Raw genomic sequence first — 16,887 nt, forward strand, 5'->3', positions numbered from 1 at the left:
CCAGTCATATTCTGTTTTAAGACTTCCAGGCCTAAGTGGATTCTGCCCCAGCCCATTCCAGCCCAGCTGGTCTTTGCCAATGCAATCCCATGCAGGGCATTAGGAGTCTGTCCCAAGCCATCCCAGCCTACTGGGATTCTGAACCAGCGAATCCCAGCCCAGATGGACTCTGCTGATGCAATTCCAGGGTATTAGGATTCTGCTCCAAGCTATCCCAGCCTAATCAAAATCTGTGCCAACCAATCCCAGCCAGCTGGATTGTGCCCATGGAGTCCCAGGCCATTAGGATTCTGCCACAACCCAGCCCAGCCCAGTCAGATTCTGCTCAAGTAAATCCCAGACCAGTCAGATGCTGCCCAAGTCATCCCAGCCCAGTCAGATTCTGCCTTAAGACTTCCAAGGCCTAAATGGATTGTGCCCCAGCCGATCCCAGCCCACCTGGATTCTGCCCCAGCCAATCCCAGACCAGATGGACTCTACCCATGCAATTGAAGGGCTTTAGGAGTCTGCCCCAAGCCATCTCAACCCAGTTGGATTCTGCCGCAACAAATCCCAGACCAGATGGACTCTGCCCAAGTAATCCCAGTCCAGTTGGATTCTGTTTTAAGACTTCCAGGCCTACTGGGATTCTGCCCCAGCCAATCCTAGCCCAGCTTGTCTTTTCGACTGCAATCCCCTGCAGGGCATTAGAATTCTGCCCCAAGCAATCCCAGCCTACTGGGATTCTGAACCAGCCAAACCCCGATGGACTCTGCCCCAGCCAATCCCAGCCCAGCTGGTCTCTGCCATTGCAATCCCCTGCAGGGCATTAGAATTCTGCCCCAAGCAATCCCAGCCTACTGGGAGTCTGAACCAGCCAATCCAAACCCAGATGGACTCTGCCCCAGCCAATCCCAGCCCAGCCGCGCTCTGCCCATGCAATCCCCTGCTGGGCATTAGGATTGTGCCCCAAGCAATCCCGGCCTACTGGGATTCTGAAGCAGCCAATCCCAGCCCACCTGGATTCTGCCCCAACCAATCCCAGCCCAGATGGACTCTGCCATTGCAATCCCAGGCCATTGGGAGTCTGCCCCACGCCATCTCAGCCCAGCTGGATTCTGCCGCAACAAATCCCAGACCAGATGGACTCTGCCCAAGTAATCCCAGTCCAGTCATATTCTGTTTTAAGACTTCCAGGCCTAAGTGGATTCTGCCTCAGCCAATCCCAGACCAGCTGAACTCTGCATCAGCCCATTCCAGCCCAGCTGGTCTTTGCCAATGCAACCCCCTGCAGGGCATTAGAATTCTGCCCCAAGCAATCCCAACCTACTGGGATTCTGAACCAGCCAATCCAAACCCAGATGGACTCTGCCCCAGCCAATCACAGCCCAGCCGCGCTCTGCCCATGCAATCCCCTGCTGGGCATTAGGATTGTGCCCCAAGCCATCCCAGCCTATTGGGATTCTGAAGCAGCCAATCCCAGCCCACCTGGATTCTGCCCCAACCAATCCCAGCCCAGATGGACTCTGCCATTGCAATCCCAGGCCATTGGGAGTCTGCCCCACGCCATCTCAGCCCAGATGGATTCTGCCGCAACAAATCCCAGACCAGACGGACTCTGTCCAAGTAATCCCAGTCCAGTCATATTCTGTTTTAAGACTTCCAGGACTAAGTGGATTCTGCCCCAGCCCATTCCAGCCCAGCTGGTCTTTGCCAATGCAATCCCATGCAGGGCATTAGGAGTCTGTCCCAAGCCATCCCAGCCTACTGGGATTCTGAACCAGCGAATCCCAGCCCAGATGGACTCTGCTGATGCAATTCCAGGGTATTAGGATTCTGCTCCAAGCTATCCCAGCCTAATCAAAATCTGTGCCAACCAATCCCAGCCAGCTGGATTGTGCCCATGGAGTCCCAGGCCATTAGGATTCTGCCACAACCCAGCCCAGTCAGATTCTGCTCAAGTAAATCCCAGACCAGTCAGATGCTGCCCAAGTCATCCCAGCCCAGTCAGATTCTGCCTTAAGACTTCCAAGGCCTAAATGGATTGTGCCCCAGCCGATCCCAGCCCACCTGGATTCTGCCCCAGCCAATCCCAGACCAGATGGACTCTACCCATGCAATTGAAGGGCTTTAGGAGTCTGCCCCAAGCCATCTCAACCCAGTTGGATTCTGCCGCAACAAATCCCAGACCAGATGGACTCTGCCCAAGTAATCCCAGTCCAGTTGCATTCTGTTTTAAGACTTCCAGGCCTACTGGGATTCTGCCCCAGCCAATCCTAGCCCAGCTTGTCTTTTCGACTGCAATCCCCTGCAGGGCATTAGAATTCTGCCCCAAGCAATCCCAGCCTACTGGGATTCTGAACCAGCCAAACCCCGATGGACTCTGCCCCAGCCAATCCCAGCCCAGCTGGTCTCTGCCATTGCAATCCCCTGCAGGGCATTAGAATTCTGCCCCAAGCAATCCCAGCCTACTGGGAGTCTGAACCAGCCAATCCAAACCCCGATGGACTCTGCCCCAGCCAATCCCAGCCCAGCCGCGCTCTGCCCATGCAATCCCCTGCTGGGCATTAGGATTGTGCCCCAAGCAATCCCGGCCTACTGGGATTCGGAAGCAGCCAATCCCAGCCCACCTGGATTCTGCCCCAACCAATCCCAGCCCAGATGGACTCTGCCATTGCAATCCCAGGCCATTGGGAGTCTGCCCCACGCCATCTCAGCCCAGCTGGATTCTGCCGCAACAAATCCCAGACCAGATGGACTCTGCCCAAGTAATCCCAGTCCAGTCATATTCTGTTTTAAGACTTCCAGGCCTAAGTGGATTCTGCCTCAGCCAATCCCAGACCAGCTGAACTCTGCATCAGCCCATTCCAGCCCAGCTGGTCTTTGCCAATGCAACCCCCTGCAGGGCATTAGAATTCTGCCCCAAGCAATCCCAACCTACTGGGATTCTGAACCAGCCAATCCAAACCCAGATGGACTCTGCCCCAGCCAATCCCAGCCCAGCCGCGCTCTGCCCATGCAATCCCCTGCTGGGCATTAGGATTGTGCCCCAAGCCATCCCGGCCTACTGGGATTCTGAAGCAGCCAATCCCAGCCCACCTGGATTCTGCCCCAACCAATCCCAGCCCAGATGGACTCTGCCATTGCAATCCCAGGCCATTGGGAGTCTGCCCCACGCCATCTCAGCCCAGCTGGATTCTGCCGCAACAAATCCCAGACCAGACGGACTCTGTCCAAGTAATCCCAGTCCAGTCATATTCTGTTTTAAGACTTCCAGGACTAAGTGGATTCTGCCCCAGCCCATTCCAGCCCAGCTGGTCTTTGCCAATGCAATCCCATGCAGGGCATTAGGAGTCTGTCCCAAGCCATCCCAGCCTACTGGGATTCTGAACCAGCGAATCCCAGCCCAGATGGACTCTGCTGATGCAATTCCAGGGTATTAGGATTCTGCTCCAAGCTATCCCAGCCTAATCAAAATCTGTGCCAACCAATCCCAGCCAGCTGGATCGTGCCCATGGAGTCCCAGGCCATTAGGATTCTGCCACAACCCAGCCCAGCCCAGTCAGATTCTGCTCAAGTAAATCCCAGACCAGTCAGATGCTGCCCAAGTCATCCCAGCCCAGTCAGATTCTGCCTTAAGACTTCCAAGGCCTAAATGGATTGTGCCCCAGCCGATCCCAGCCCACCTGGATTCTGCCCCAGCCAATCCCAGACCAGATGGACTCTACCCATGCAATTGAAGGGCTTTAGGAGTCTGCCCCAAGCCATCTCAACCCAGTTGGATTCTGCCGCAACAAATCCCAGACCAGATGGACTCTGCCCAAGTAATCCCAGTCCAGTTGCATTCTGTTTTAAGACTTCCAGGCCTACTGGGATTCTGCCCCAGCCAATCCTAGCCCAGCTTGTCTTTTCGACTGCAATCCCCTGCAGGGCATTAGAATTCTGCCCCAAGCAATCCCAGCCTACTGGGAGTCTGAACCAGCCAAACCCCGATGGACTCTGCCCCAGCCAATCCCAGCCCAGCTGGTCTCTGCCATTGCAATCCCCTGCAGGGCATTAGAATTCTGCCCCAAGCAATCCCAGCCTACTGGGAGTCTGAACCAGCCAATCCAAACCCAGATGGACTCTGCCCCAGCCAATCCCAGCCCAGCCGCGCTCTGCCCATGCAATCCCCTGCTGGGCATTAGGATTGTGCCCCAAGCCATCCGGGCCTACTGGGATTCTGAAGCAGCCAATCCCAGCCCACCTGGATTCTGCCCCAACCAATCCCAGCCCAGATGGACTCTGCCATTGCAATCCCAGGCCATTGGGAGTCTGCCCCACGCCATCTCAGCCCAGCTGGATTCTGCCGCAACAAATCCCAGACCAGATGGACTCTGCCCAAGTAATCCCAGTCCAGTCATATTCTGTTTTAAGACTTCCAGGCCTAAGTGGATTCTGCCTCAGCCAATCCCAGACCAGCTGAACTCTGCATCAGCCCATTCCAGCCCAGCTGGTCTTTGCCAATGCAACCCCCTGCAGGGCATTAGAATTCTGCCCCAAGCAATCCCAACCTACTGGGAGTCTGAACCAGCCAATCCAAACCCAGATGGACTCTGCCCCAGCCAATCCCAGCCCAGCCGCGCTCTGCCCATGCAATCCCCTGCTGGGCATTAGGATTGTGCCCCAAGCCATCCCAGCCTATTGGGATTCTGAAGCAGCCAATCCCAGCCCACCTGGATTCTGCCCCAACCAATCCCAGCCCAGCTGGTCTCTGCCATTGCAATCCCCTGCAGGGCATTAGAATTCTGCCCCAAGCAATCCCAACCTACTGGGATTCTGAAATAGCCAATCCCAGCCCAGATGGGCTCTGCCCCAGCCCAGCCCAGCCCAGCCGTGCTCTGCCCATGCAATCCCCTGCTGGGCATTAGGATTGTGCCCCAAGCCATCCCAGCCTACTGGGATTCTGCCCCAGCCAATCCCAGACCAGATGGACTCTACCCATGCAATTGAAGGGCTTTAGGAGTCTGCCCCACGCCATCTCAGCCCAGCTGGATTCTGCCGCAACAAATCCCAGACTAGATGGACTCTGCCCAAGTAATCCCAGTCCAGTTGGATTCTGTTTTAAGACTTCCAGGCCTACTGGGATTCTGCCCCAGCCAATCCCAGCCCAGCTTGTCTTTTCGACTGCAATCCCCTGCAGGGCATTAGAATTCTGCCCCAAGCAATCCCAGCCTACTGGGAGTCTGAACTAGCCAAACCCCGATGGACTCTGCCCCAGCCAATCCCAGCCCAGCTGGTCTCTGCCATTGCAATCCCCTGCAGGGCATTAGAATTCTGCCCCAAGCAATCCCAGCCTACTGGGAGTCTGAACAAGCCAATCCAAACCCAGATGGACTCTGCCCCAGCCAATCCCAGCCCAGCCGCGCTCTGCCCATGCAATCCCCTGCTGGGCATTAGGATTGTGCCCCAAGCCATCCGGGCCTACTGGGATTCTGAAGCAGCCAATCCCAGCCCACCTGGATTCTGCCCCAACCAATCCCAGCCCAGATGGACTCTGCCATTGCAATCCCAGGCCATTGGGAGTCTGCCCCACGCCATCTCAGCCCAGCTGGATTCTGCCGCAACAAATCCCAGACCAGATGGACTCTGCCCAAGTAATCCCAGTCCAGTCATATTCTGTTTTAAGACTTCCAGGCCTAAGTGGATTCTGCCTCAGCCAATCCCAGACCAGCTGAACTCTGCATCAGCCCATTCCAGCCCAGCTGGTCTTTGCCAATGCAACCCCCTGCAGGGCATTAGAATTCTGCCCCAAGCAATCCCAACCTACTGGGATTCTGAACCAGCCAATCCAAACCCAGATGGACTCTGCCCCAGCCAATCCCAGCCCAGCCGCGCTCTGCCCATGCAATCCCCTGCTGGGCATTAGGATTGTGCCCCAAGCCATCCCGGCCTACTGGGATTCTGAAGCAGCCAATCCCAGCCCACCTGGATTCTGCCCCAACCAATCCCAGCCCAGATGGACTCTGCCATTGCAATCCCAGGCCATTGGGAGTCTGCCCCACGCCATCTCAGCCCAGCTGGATTCTGCCGCAACAAATCCCAGACCAGACGGACTCTGTCCAAGTAATCCCAGTCCAGTCATATTCTGTTTTAAGACTTCCAGGCCTAAGTGGATTCTGCCCCAGCCCATTCCAGCCCAGCTGGTCTTTGCCAATGCAATCCCATGCAGGGCATTAGGAGTCTGTCCCAAGCCATCCCAGCCTACTGGGATTCTGAACCAGCGAATCCCAGCCCAGATGGACTCTGCTGATGCAATTCCAGGGTATTAGGATTCTGCTCCAAGCTATCCCAGCCTAATCAAAATCTGTGCCAACCAATCCCAGCCAGCTGGATTGTGCCCATGGAGTCCCAGGCCATTAGGATTCTGCCACAACCCAGCCCAGCCCAGTCAGATTCTGCTCAAGTAAATCCCAGACCAGTCAGATGCTGCCCAAGTCATCCCAGCCCAGTCAGATTCTGCCTTAAGACTTCCAAGGCCTAAATGGATTGTGCCCCAGCCGATCCCAGCCCACCTGGATTCTGCCCCAGCCAATCCCAGACCAGATGGACTCTACCCATGCAATTGAAGGGCTTTAGGAGTCTGCCCCAAGCCATCTCAACCCAGTTGGATTCTGCCGCAACAAATCCCAGACCAGATGGACTCTGCCCAAGTAATCCCAGTCCAGTTGGATTCTGTTTTAAGACTTCCAGGCCTACTGGGATTCTGCCCCAGCCAATCCTAGCCCAGCTTGTCTTTTCGACTGCAATCCCCTGCAGGGCATTAGAATTCTGCCCCAAGCAATCCCAGCCTACTGGGAGTCTGAACCAGCCAAACCCCGATGGACTCTGCCCCAGCCAATCCCAGCCCAGCTGGTCTCTGCCATTGCAATCCCCTGCAGGGCATTAGAATTCTGCCCCAAGCAATCCCAACCTACTGGGATTCTGAAATAGCCAATCCCAGCCCAGATGGGCTCTGCCCCAGCCCAGCCCAGCCCAGCCGCGCTCTGCCCATGCAATCCCCTGCTGGGCATTAGGATTGTGCCCCAAGCCATCCCAGCCTACTGGGATTCTGCCCCAGCCAATCCCAGACCAGATGGACTCTACCCATGCAATTGAAGGGCTTTAGGAGTCAGCCCCACGCCATCTCAGCCCAGCTGGATTCTGCCGCAACAAATCCCAGACCAGACGGACTCTGTCCAAGTAATCCCAGTCCAGTCATATTCTGTTTTAAGACTTCCAGGACTAAGTGGATTCTGCCCCAGCCCATTCCAGCCCAGCTGGTCTTTGCCAATGCAATCCCATGCAGGGCATTAGGAGTCTGTCCCAAGCCATCCCAGCCTACTGGGATTCTGAACCAGCGAATCCCAGCCCAGATGGACTCTGCTGATGCAATTCCAGGGTATTAGGATTCTGCTCCAAGCTATCCCAGCCTAATCAAAATCTGTGCCAACCAATCCCAGCCAGCTGGATTGTGCCCATGGAGTCCCAGGCCATTAGGATTCTGCCACAACCCAGCCCAGCCCAGCCCAGTCAGATTTTGCTCAAGTAAATCCCAGTCCAGTCAGATGCTGCCCAAATCATCCCAGCCCAGTCAGATTCTGCCTTGAGACTTCCAAGGCCTAAATGGATTGTGCCCCAGCCGATCCCAGCCCACCTGGATTCTGCCCCAGCCAATCCCAGACCAGATGTACTCTACCCATGCAATTGAAGGGCTTTAGGAGTCTGCCCCAAGCCATCTCAACCCAGTTGGATTCTGCCGCAACAAATCCCAGACCAGATAGACTCTGCCCAAGTAATCCCAGTCCAGTTGGATTCTGTTTTAAGACTTCCAGGCCTACTGGGATTCTGCCCCAGCCAATCCCAGCCCAGCTGGTCTCTGCCATTGCAATCCCCTGCAGGGCATTAGAATTCTGCCCCAAGCAATCCCAGCCTACTGGGAGTCTGAACCAGCCAAACCCCGATGGACTCTGCCCCAGCCAATCCCAGCCCAGCTGGTCTCTGCCATTGCAATCCCCTGCAGGGCATTAGAATTCTGCCCCAAGCAATCCCAGCCTACTGGGAGTCTGAACAAGCCAATCCAAACCCAGATGGACTCTGCCCCAGCCAATCCCAGCCCAGCCGCGCTCTGCCCATGCAATCCCCTGCTGGGCATTAGGATTGTGCCCCAAGCAATCCCGGCCTACTGGGATTCGGAAGCAGCCAATCCCAGCCCACCTGGATTCTGCCCCAACCAATCCCAGCCCAGATGGACTCTGCCATTGCAATCCCAGGCCATTGGGAGTCTGCCCCACGCCATCTCAGCCCAGCTGGATTCTGCCGCAACAAATCCCAGACCAGATGGACTCTGCCCAAGTAATCCCAGTCCAGTCATATTCTGTTTTAAGACTTCCAGGCCTAAGTGGATTCTGCCTCAGCCAATCCCAGACCAGCTGAACTCTGCATCAGCCCATTCCAGCCCAGCTGGTCTTTGCCAATGCAACCCCCTGCAGGGCATTAGAATTCTGCCCCAAGCAATCCCAACCTACTGGGATTCTGAACCAGCCAATCCAAACCCAGATGGACTCTGCCCCAGCCAATCCCAGCCCAGCCGCGCTCTGCCCATGCAATCCCCTGCTGGGCATTAGGATTGTGCCCCAAGCCATCCCAGCCTATTGGGATTCTGAAGCAGCCAATCCCAGCCCACCTGGATTCTGCCCCAACCAATCCCAGCCCAGATGGACTCTGCCATTGCAATCCCAGGCCATTGGGAGTCTGCCCCACGCCATCTCAGCCCAGCTGGATTCTGCCGCAACAAATCCCAGACCAGACGGACTCTGTCCAAGTAATCCCAGTCCAGTCATATTCTGTTTTAAGACTTCCAGGACTAAGTGGATTCTGCCCCAGCCCATTCCAGCCCAGCTGGTCTTTGCCAATGCAATCCCATGCAGGGCATTAGGAGTCTGTCCCAAGCCATCCCAGCCTACTGGGATTCTGAACCAGCGAATCCCAGCCCAGATGGACTCTGCTGATGCAATTCCAGGGTATTAGGATTCTGCTCCAAGCTATCCCAGCCTAATCAAAATCTGTGCCAACCAATCCCAGCCAGCTGGATTGTGCCCATGGAGTCCCAGGCCATTAGGATTCTGCCACAACCCAGCCCAGCCCAGTCAGATTCTGCTCAAGTAAATCCCAGACCAGTCAGATGCTGCCCAAGTCATCCCAGCCCAGTCAGATTCTGCCTTAAGACTTCCAAGGCCTAAATGGATTGTGCCCCAGCCGATCCCAGCCCACCTGGATTCTGCCCCAGCCAATCCCAGACCAGATGGACTCTACCCATGCAATTGAAGGGCTTTAGGAGTCTGCCCCAAGCCATCTCAACCCAGTTGGATTCTGCCGCAACAAATCCCAGACCAGATGGACTCTGCCCAAGTAATCCCAGTCCAGTTGGATTCTGTTTTAAGACTTCCAGGCCTACTGGGATTCTGCCCCAGCCAATCCCAGCCCAGCTGGTCTCTGCCATTGCAATCCCCTGCAGGGCATTAGAATTCTGCCCCAAGCAATCCCAGCCTACTGGGATTCTGAACCAGCCAAACCCCGATGGACTCTGCCCCAGCCAATCCCAGCCCAGCTGGTCTCTGCCATTGCAATCCCCTGCAGGGCATTAGAATTCTGCCCCAAGCAATCCCAACCTACTGGGATTCTGAAATAGCCAATCCCAGCCCAGATGGGCTCTGCCCCAGCCCAGCCCAGCCCAGCCGTGCTCTGCCCATGCAATCCCCTGCTGGGCATTAGGATTGTGCCCCAAGCCATCCCAGCCTACTGGGATTCTGCCCCAGCCAATCCCAGACCAGATGGACTCTACCCATGCAATTGAAGGGCTTTAGGAGTCTGCCCCACGCCATCTCAGCCCAGCTGGATTCTGCCGCAACAAATCCCAGACTAGATGGACTCTGCCCAAGTAATCCCAGTCCAGTTGGATTCTGTTTTAAGACTTCCAGGCCTACTGGGATTCTGCCCCAGCCAATCCCAGCCCAGCTTGTCTTTTCGACTGCAATCCCCTGCAGGGCATTAGAATTCTGCCCCAAGCAATCCCAGCCTACTGGGATTCTGAACTAGCCAAACCCCGATGGACTCTGCCCCAGCCAATCCCAGCCCAGCTGGTCTCTGCCATTGCAATCCCCTGCAGGGCATTAGAATTCTGCCCCAAGCAATCCCAGCCTACTGGGAGTCTGAACCAGCCAATCCAAACCCCGATGGACTCTGCCCCAGCCAATCCCAGCCCAGCCGCGCTCTGCCCATGCAATCCCCTGCTGGGCATTAGGATTGTGCCCCAAGCAATCCCGGCCTACTGGGATTCTGAAGCAGCCAATCCCAGCCCACCTGGATTCTGCCCCAACCAATCCCAGCCCAGATGGACTCTGCCATTGCAATCCCAGGCCATTGGGAGTCTGCCCCACGCCATCTCAGCCCAGTTGGATTCTGCCGCAACAAATCCCAGACCAGACGGACTCTGTCCAAGTAATCCCAGTCCAGTCATATTCTGTTTTAAGACTTCCAGGACTAAGTGGATTCTGCCCCAGCCCATTCCAGCCCAGCTGGTCTTTGCCAATGCAATCCCATGCAGGGCATTAGGAGTCTGTCCCAAGCCATCCCAGCCTACTGGGATTCTGAACCAGCGAATCCCAGCCCAGATGGACTCTACTGATGCAATTCCAGGGTATTAGGATTCTGCTCCAAGCTATCCCAGCCTAATCAAAATCTGTGCCAACCAATCCCAGCCAGCTGGATTGTGCCCATGGAGTCCCAGGCCATTAGGATTCTGCCACAACCCAGCCCAGCCCAGTCAGATTCTGCTCAAGTAAATCCCAGACCAGTCAGATGCTGCCCAAGTCATCCCAGCCCAGTCAGATTCTGCCTTAAGACTTCCAAGGCCTAAATGGATTGTGCCCCAGCCGATCCCAGCCCACCTGGATTCTGCCCCAGCCAATGCCAGACCAGATGGACTCTACCCATGCAATTGAAGGGCTTTAGGAGTCTGCCCCAAGCCATCTCAACCCAGTTGGATTCTGCCGCAACAAATCCCAGACCAGATGGACTCTGCCCAAGTAATCCCAGTCCAGTTGGATTCTGTTTTAAGACTTCCAGGCCTACTGGGATTCTGCCCCAGCCAATCCCAGCCCAGCTGGTCTCTGCCATTGCAATCCCCTGCAGGGCATTAGAATTCTGCCCCAAGCAATCCCAGCCTACTGGGAGTCTGAACCAGCCAAACCCCGATGGACTCTGCCCCAGCCAATCCCAGCCCAGCTGGTCTCTGCCATTGCAATCCCCTGCAGGGCATTAGAATTCTGCCCCAAGCAATCCCAACCTACTGGGAGTCTGAACCAGCCAATCCAAACCCCGATGGACTCTGCCCCAGCCAATCCCAGCCCAGCTGCGCTCTGCCCATGCAATCCCCTGCTGGGCATTAGGATTGTGCCCCAAGCCATCCCGGCCTACTGGGATTCTGAAGCAGCCAATCCCAGCCCACCTGGATTCTGCCCCAGCCAATCCCAGCCCAACTTGTCTTTTCGACTGCTATTCCCTGCAGGGCTTTAGAATTCTGCCCCAAGCAATCCCAGCCTACTGGGAGTCTGAACCAGCCAAACCCCGATGGACTCTGCCCCAGCCAATCCCAGCCCAGCTGGTCTCTGCCATTGCAATCCCCTGCAGGGCATTAGAATTCTGCCCCAAGCAATCCCAACCTACTGGGATTCTGAAATAGCCAATCCCAGCCCAGATGGGCTCTGCCCCAGCCCAGCCCAGCCCAGCCGTGCTCTGCCCATGCAATCCCCTGCTGGGCATTAGGATTGTGCCCCAAGCCATCCCAGCCTACTGGGATTCTGCCCCAGCCAATCCCAGACCAGATGGACTCTACCCATGCAATTGAAGGGCTTTAGGAGTCTGCCCCACGCCATCTCAGCCCAGCTGGATTCTGCCGCAACAAATCCCAGACTAGATGGACTCTGCCCAAGTAATCCCAGTCCAGTTGGATTCTGTTTTAAGACTTCCAGGCCTACTGGGATTCTGCCCCAGCCAATCCCAGCCCAGCTTGTCTTTTCGACTGCAATCCCCTGCAGGGCATTAGAATTCTGCCCCAAGCAATCCCAGCCTACTGGGAGTCTGAACCAGCCAATCCAAACCCCGATGGACTCTGCCCCAGCCAATCCCAGCCCAGCTGGTCTCTGCCATTGCAATCCCCTGCAGGGCATTAGAATTCTGCCCCAAGCAATCCCAGCCTACTGGAGAATTCTGCCCCAAGCAATCCCAGCCTACTGGGAGTCTGAACCAGCCAATCCAAACCCAGATGGACTCTGCCCCAGCCAATCCCAGCCCAGCCGCGCTCTGCCCATGCAATCCCCTGCTGGGCATTAGGATTGTGCCCCAAGCCATCCCAGCCTACTGGGATTCTGAAGCAGCCAATCCCAGCCCACCTGGATTCTGCCCCAACCAATCCCAGCCCAGATGGACTCTGCCATTGCAATCCCAGGCCATTGGGAGTCTGCCCCACGCCATCTCAGCCCAGCTGGATTCTGCCGCAACAAATCCCAGACCAGACGGACTCTGTCCAAGTAATCCCAGTCCAGTCATATTCTGTTTTAAGACTTCCAGGCCTAAGTGGATTCTGCCCCAGCCCATTCCAGCCCAGCTGGTCTTTGCCAATGCAATCCCATGCAGGGCATTAGGAGTCTGTCCCAAGCCATCCCAGCCTACTGGGATTCTGAACCAGCGAATCCCAGCCCAGATGGACTCTGCTGATGCAATTCCAGGGTATTAGGATTCTGCTCCAAGCTATCCCAGCCTAATCAAAATCTGTGCCAACCAATCCCAGCCAGCTGGATTGTGCCCATGGAGTCCCAGGCCATTAGGATTCTGCCACAACCCAGCCCAGCCCAGTCAGATTCTGCTCAAGTAAATCCCAGACCAGTCAGATGCTGCCCAAGTCATCCCAGCCCAGTCAGATTCTGCCTTAAGACTTCCAAGGCCTAAGTGGATTGTGCCCCAGCCAATCCCAGCCCAGCTGGGCTCTGCCCATGCAACCCTCTGCTGGGCATTAGGATTGTGCCCCAAGCAATCCCGGCCTACTGGGATTCTGAAGCAGCCAATCCCAGACCAGATGGGCTCTGGCCCAGCCAATCCCAGCCCAGATGGACTCTGCCATGGCAATCCCATGTCTTTAGGATTCTGCTCCAAACTATCCCAGCCTAATCAAAATCTGTGCCAACCAATCCAGCCCAGCTGGATTCTGCCCATGAAGTCCCAGGCCATTAGGATTCTGTCACAGCCAATCACAACCCATCTGGACTCCAATCCCAGCACTATTTAATTCCAAGCTAGGCAATACTTTTCCAGGCCCATTCAATGCAGTCAGCCACCTCCCAGAGCCCCATATAAATCAGACAAACCTAGCCCTTTCATGGCAAAAGGCAGCCAATCCATGTTTCTTGTTCTTCTCTTCCCCACTCCTGCCCCACCCGCTCATCTTTCCCACCCACCCACTGGAGGGTGCATGGGTTTAGTCTCTGCCCCCCCCCCCCCCCTCCGCCCTCAGCACCCTATGTGGGGTGGGGGTTGCAGGGTGCCATGGGGTGCAGCCGGGCTGTCCTAGCTCAAAGAACTATCGCGCTCCCATGTCCCCCAGCTCTGACGCCTCTGCCCACAGGTCTACGGGGCTGTGATGAACATCAACCGGGGGAATCCGGGTGAGTTCGAGGTCGTGGTGGACTCATGGCCCAACTTCAGTGCCGTGCTGGCGCGACGCAGCGGACAGGTGACCAGCGGGGACACTGGGGGGTGACGGGGGACATGGGGTGGGCGCAATGCCCTGGTGCCTGCCAGGTGGGCTCAGGGGACCCATGCACGCTCCGCAGATGCCGGTGGATGACTGCTACAGGAGCACACATGCAGCTTTCTACAGGGATGTGGGCGCCTACCAGGCACTGCTGGAGACCCCCGGCTGCCTGCGCTGGGACACGGCCTTCCATGTCTTCGGTGGCCAGGGGATGGGGGTCCTGGGGGGGCATGGGGGGGCACTGGGCAGCACCACGAGCAGGGACTGTGCGAGCTGTGGGTGAGAATCAGTGGTGCTGTTTGGCACTGGGAGCATGGGACGCTTTCGGGAGCCATTGGTGATACAGGGGTAAGGAGCTGGGGGCACTGGGAAGTACTGGTGGAAGGAACTAGGGGTGCTGGATGCACTGGGGAATGGTGGGGGCATGACTTGATGTGCCGGGGTGGGCACCGGGCGTAGGAGTATGATGGGCGCTGTCACTGGGAAGTGTTTGGGCTGGACTTGGGAGTGCTGGGGGGCACTGGGGTGCATTGTGGTTGGATTTGGGGGTGCTGGGTGGCACTGGGGTGCATTGTGGTTGGATTTGGGGTGCTGGGGACAGAGACTGGGGTTGCGTGTAGCCCCTGGGGACACTGGGGAGGGCACCAATGATATGCCAGGGTCAGGAAGAGGGGGGCTCGAGACAGGAATGGGGGAGTGGAGCCCCCTGACAGCACTGTCCCCAGGGCTCCAGGAGGGGGTGGCCACAGTGTCACAGGCCATTGCAGGGACCAAGGGCGTCGAGCTGGAAGTCTCAGAGTACTACACCTACCCACACCCTGACCCCAGCACCATGCCCGAGCCCCGGTGAGCCCCCCACCTGCCCCAGCCCGGCATGGGCACCCCCCACTGGACCCCACTGACAGCCGACCCCCACCTCAGGCTGGACCCCGCCGTGCGGGTGGGCTCACTGAGCCTGGCACACGTGGATCTGCTGAACGAGACGTGGACGTATGGGGGCAACGCGCGCAGCCGGCGGTACCTGGCAGAGGTTCTGGAGCGCTTCCCCAGCATCTGCCTGCAGGATGAGACCGGGCAGCCCATCTCCTGGACCCTGACCGACCCCTTCGGGACAGGGGCCCACGGCTACACCTTGCCCACCCACCGCAACCGCGGCCACATGCGGGCGGTGCTGGTCCTTGCTGCTCGCCAGGCACAGGCCCGTGGCTTCCCGTTCTTTGGGCACACGGCCACCGGCAACCGGCCCATGCAGCGGCTGATGGAGGAGCTGGGCCACCAGCGGCTGCCCGGGCTCTGCCGCTTCATCCTGCACAACCCTGGCCTGGGCAGGGCTGGACCCTGAGTGTCCCCCCGCCCAGGTTGTCCCCCCTCTGGGCAGGGAAGTCCCCGGGCTGTGGGGTAAGGAAGAAACCGAAACCAAAATAAAGAGCAGTGTAGACTCTCTGATGGCTGCTATAGGGTTGTGCCTCCCTCTGGGTGCCGGTTTTCTCACACCTGGCTCAGCACTGGCTGTTACAGCCGTGACCCAGGCAGCCTGGTGTCACCACTGAGGGACACAGCTGTGTCCCCAGGGAGTCACCCCATCCCTCTGTGCAGGGACATGCACCACAGCCCTGCCTCTGCTATTCTCGGCCCCCCCCAGGGAGGGCTGAAAAGCCTCAGGCAAATCTGCACCGGTGGTGGCACCTGTCGTGTTCCCCCAACCCCGGGATGGTGTCACCACTGCTGGGGGTGGGGGACAGGCAGGCACAGCGCCTGTGGGTCACCAACTGTGTGTCCCAGGAGGAGGGAACGGCTGCACACCGCAGGGGGCAGAGGGCGAGGGCTGCGCGGCGTGAGTCACCGCTCCAGTCATGGCTTGTGGGGTGATAGGGACAGCCTGGGGAGTGACAGTGCCCGGGGGTGATGGGGGCAGCCAGGGGGGGTGACAGTGCCTGGGGGTAATGAGGACAGCTGGGATGGGGTGAAAGGACCCAGGGACAGCTGGGGGGGTTGTCGCTGCCTGGGGGGATGGGAAGAGCGGTGGGGGTGACAGCGCGTGGGGTGACGGGGACTGCCATGGGGGTGACAGTGTGTGGGTGGCCGGGGCCACTGTGGGGGTGACAGTGCATGGGGTGATGGGGACCGCTGGCGGGGGTGACAGTGCGGGTGGAGGGGGAGAGCCCGACCGGGGGCGGAGCGCCCGGCCCCGGCCCTGCCCCGGCGGCGGCAGCGGCGGAGCGGGGCGGAGCGGAGCGAGCCCGGGGAGGGCGGACGCCGGTTCCCGGCAGCCGCGGGCAGGAGCGGGGCCGCCGCCGCCGCCGCCCCCAGCCGCGCTGTCCCGCAGGGCCATGGAGCAGCCCCGCCGCATCACAGACTCCTTCCAGCGGCGGCGGCGGCCGGGGCGACCCCCGGGCAGGGTCAAGGTCAAGGGCTGTCCCCGGGCCCGGCCCCCCGCCGCCCCGCCCGCCGAGGACCCCCCGGCGGCCCCCCCGGACCAGGCCCTGCTGGAGATGCTGCGCCGCTTCGACCTCGCCTGGGAGTACGGACCCTGCACCGGTGAGAACCCCCGGCCGGCCGCCCGCCCCGGCCCCCCCGGCCCCCCGGCTGACCTTGACCCTGGCCCTCCCGCAGGTATCACCCGCCTGCAGCGGTGGGAGCGGGCGCAGGCGCTGGGGCTGAGCCCCCCGGGCCCCGTGCGCGACGCCCTCCTGGAGCACCAGGACAACCCCGATGTCACCTACAGGTGGGTGTGGGACAGAGAGGGGGGAGCCAGGCACCCCCTTCCCTCTCCCGGTGCCCCCCCACCCTGCCAGTATGGGGCCATCCTTCCCACCACCAGCAACCGGGGTGGGGGGCACCGGGCACCCACTGACTCCCCGCTGTGCCCCACAGCCTCTGGCATGAGTACGCGCTCTGAGCCGCTGCACCCCACGCCGGAGGGAGGAGTGGGGGGGGGGGGTACCATGCCCACCACCCCCCAGGCCTGTCCACAGCTGTGCCGCAGCCCGGGGGCACCGGGTGGATTAAAGGCTGGTGTGAGTGAAGGAAGGGGGCTGCTGTGTGCTCTCTGAGGGGCACCTGGGCGGGGGGGGGGGGAG

General features: G+C 58.6%; 3 protein-coding genes across 3 annotated transcripts in view; 2 read left to right on the forward strand and 1 right to left on the reverse strand.

Annotated features, from left to right (window-relative positions):
* Nucleotides 1-14,966, reverse strand: part of LOC130156275 (glycine N-acyltransferase-like protein 3) — a 36,428-nt gene extending 21,462 nt beyond the window's left edge. Inside the window, exon 1 of the transcript XR_008824366.1 lies at nucleotides 14,829-14,966. The gene's annotated coding sequence lies outside the window, so the exon portion shown is untranslated. The remainder of the gene's footprint in view (nucleotides 1-14,828) is intronic.
* The window catches only part of LOC130156271 (glycine N-acyltransferase-like protein 3), a 34,840-nt gene extending 19,043 nt beyond the window's left edge, over nucleotides 1-15,797 (forward strand). The window contains exons 2-5 of the mRNA XM_056354615.1: nucleotides 13,679-13,786; nucleotides 13,887-14,007; nucleotides 14,533-14,653; nucleotides 14,729-15,797. Coding sequence (XP_056210590.1) covers nucleotides 13,679-13,786; nucleotides 13,887-14,007; nucleotides 14,533-14,653; nucleotides 14,729-15,149 — 771 coding nt within the window. The 3' untranslated portion in view covers nucleotides 15,150-15,797. The remainder of the gene's footprint in view (nucleotides 1-13,678; nucleotides 13,787-13,886; nucleotides 14,008-14,532; nucleotides 14,654-14,728) is intronic.
* A 59-nt stretch (nucleotides 15,798-15,856) lies between these two features.
* Nucleotides 15,857-16,833, forward strand: POLD4 (DNA polymerase delta 4, accessory subunit). Its single transcript, XM_056354617.1, has 3 exons — nucleotides 15,857-16,345; nucleotides 16,421-16,532; nucleotides 16,682-16,833. Exons 1-3 carry the CDS (start codon nucleotides 15,925-15,927, stop codon nucleotides 16,704-16,706), a joined length of 558 nt encoding a protein of 185 aa, XP_056210592.1. The 5' UTR covers nucleotides 15,857-15,924; the 3' UTR covers nucleotides 16,707-16,833.
* The last annotated feature ends 54 nt before the right edge of the window (nucleotides 16,834-16,887 follow it).

The sequence above is a fragment of the Falco biarmicus genome, chromosome 10, assembly GCF_023638135.1.
Source record: "Falco biarmicus isolate bFalBia1 chromosome 10, bFalBia1.pri, whole genome shotgun sequence".
NCBI lineage: Eukaryota > Metazoa > Chordata > Aves > Falconiformes > Falconidae > Falco > Falco biarmicus.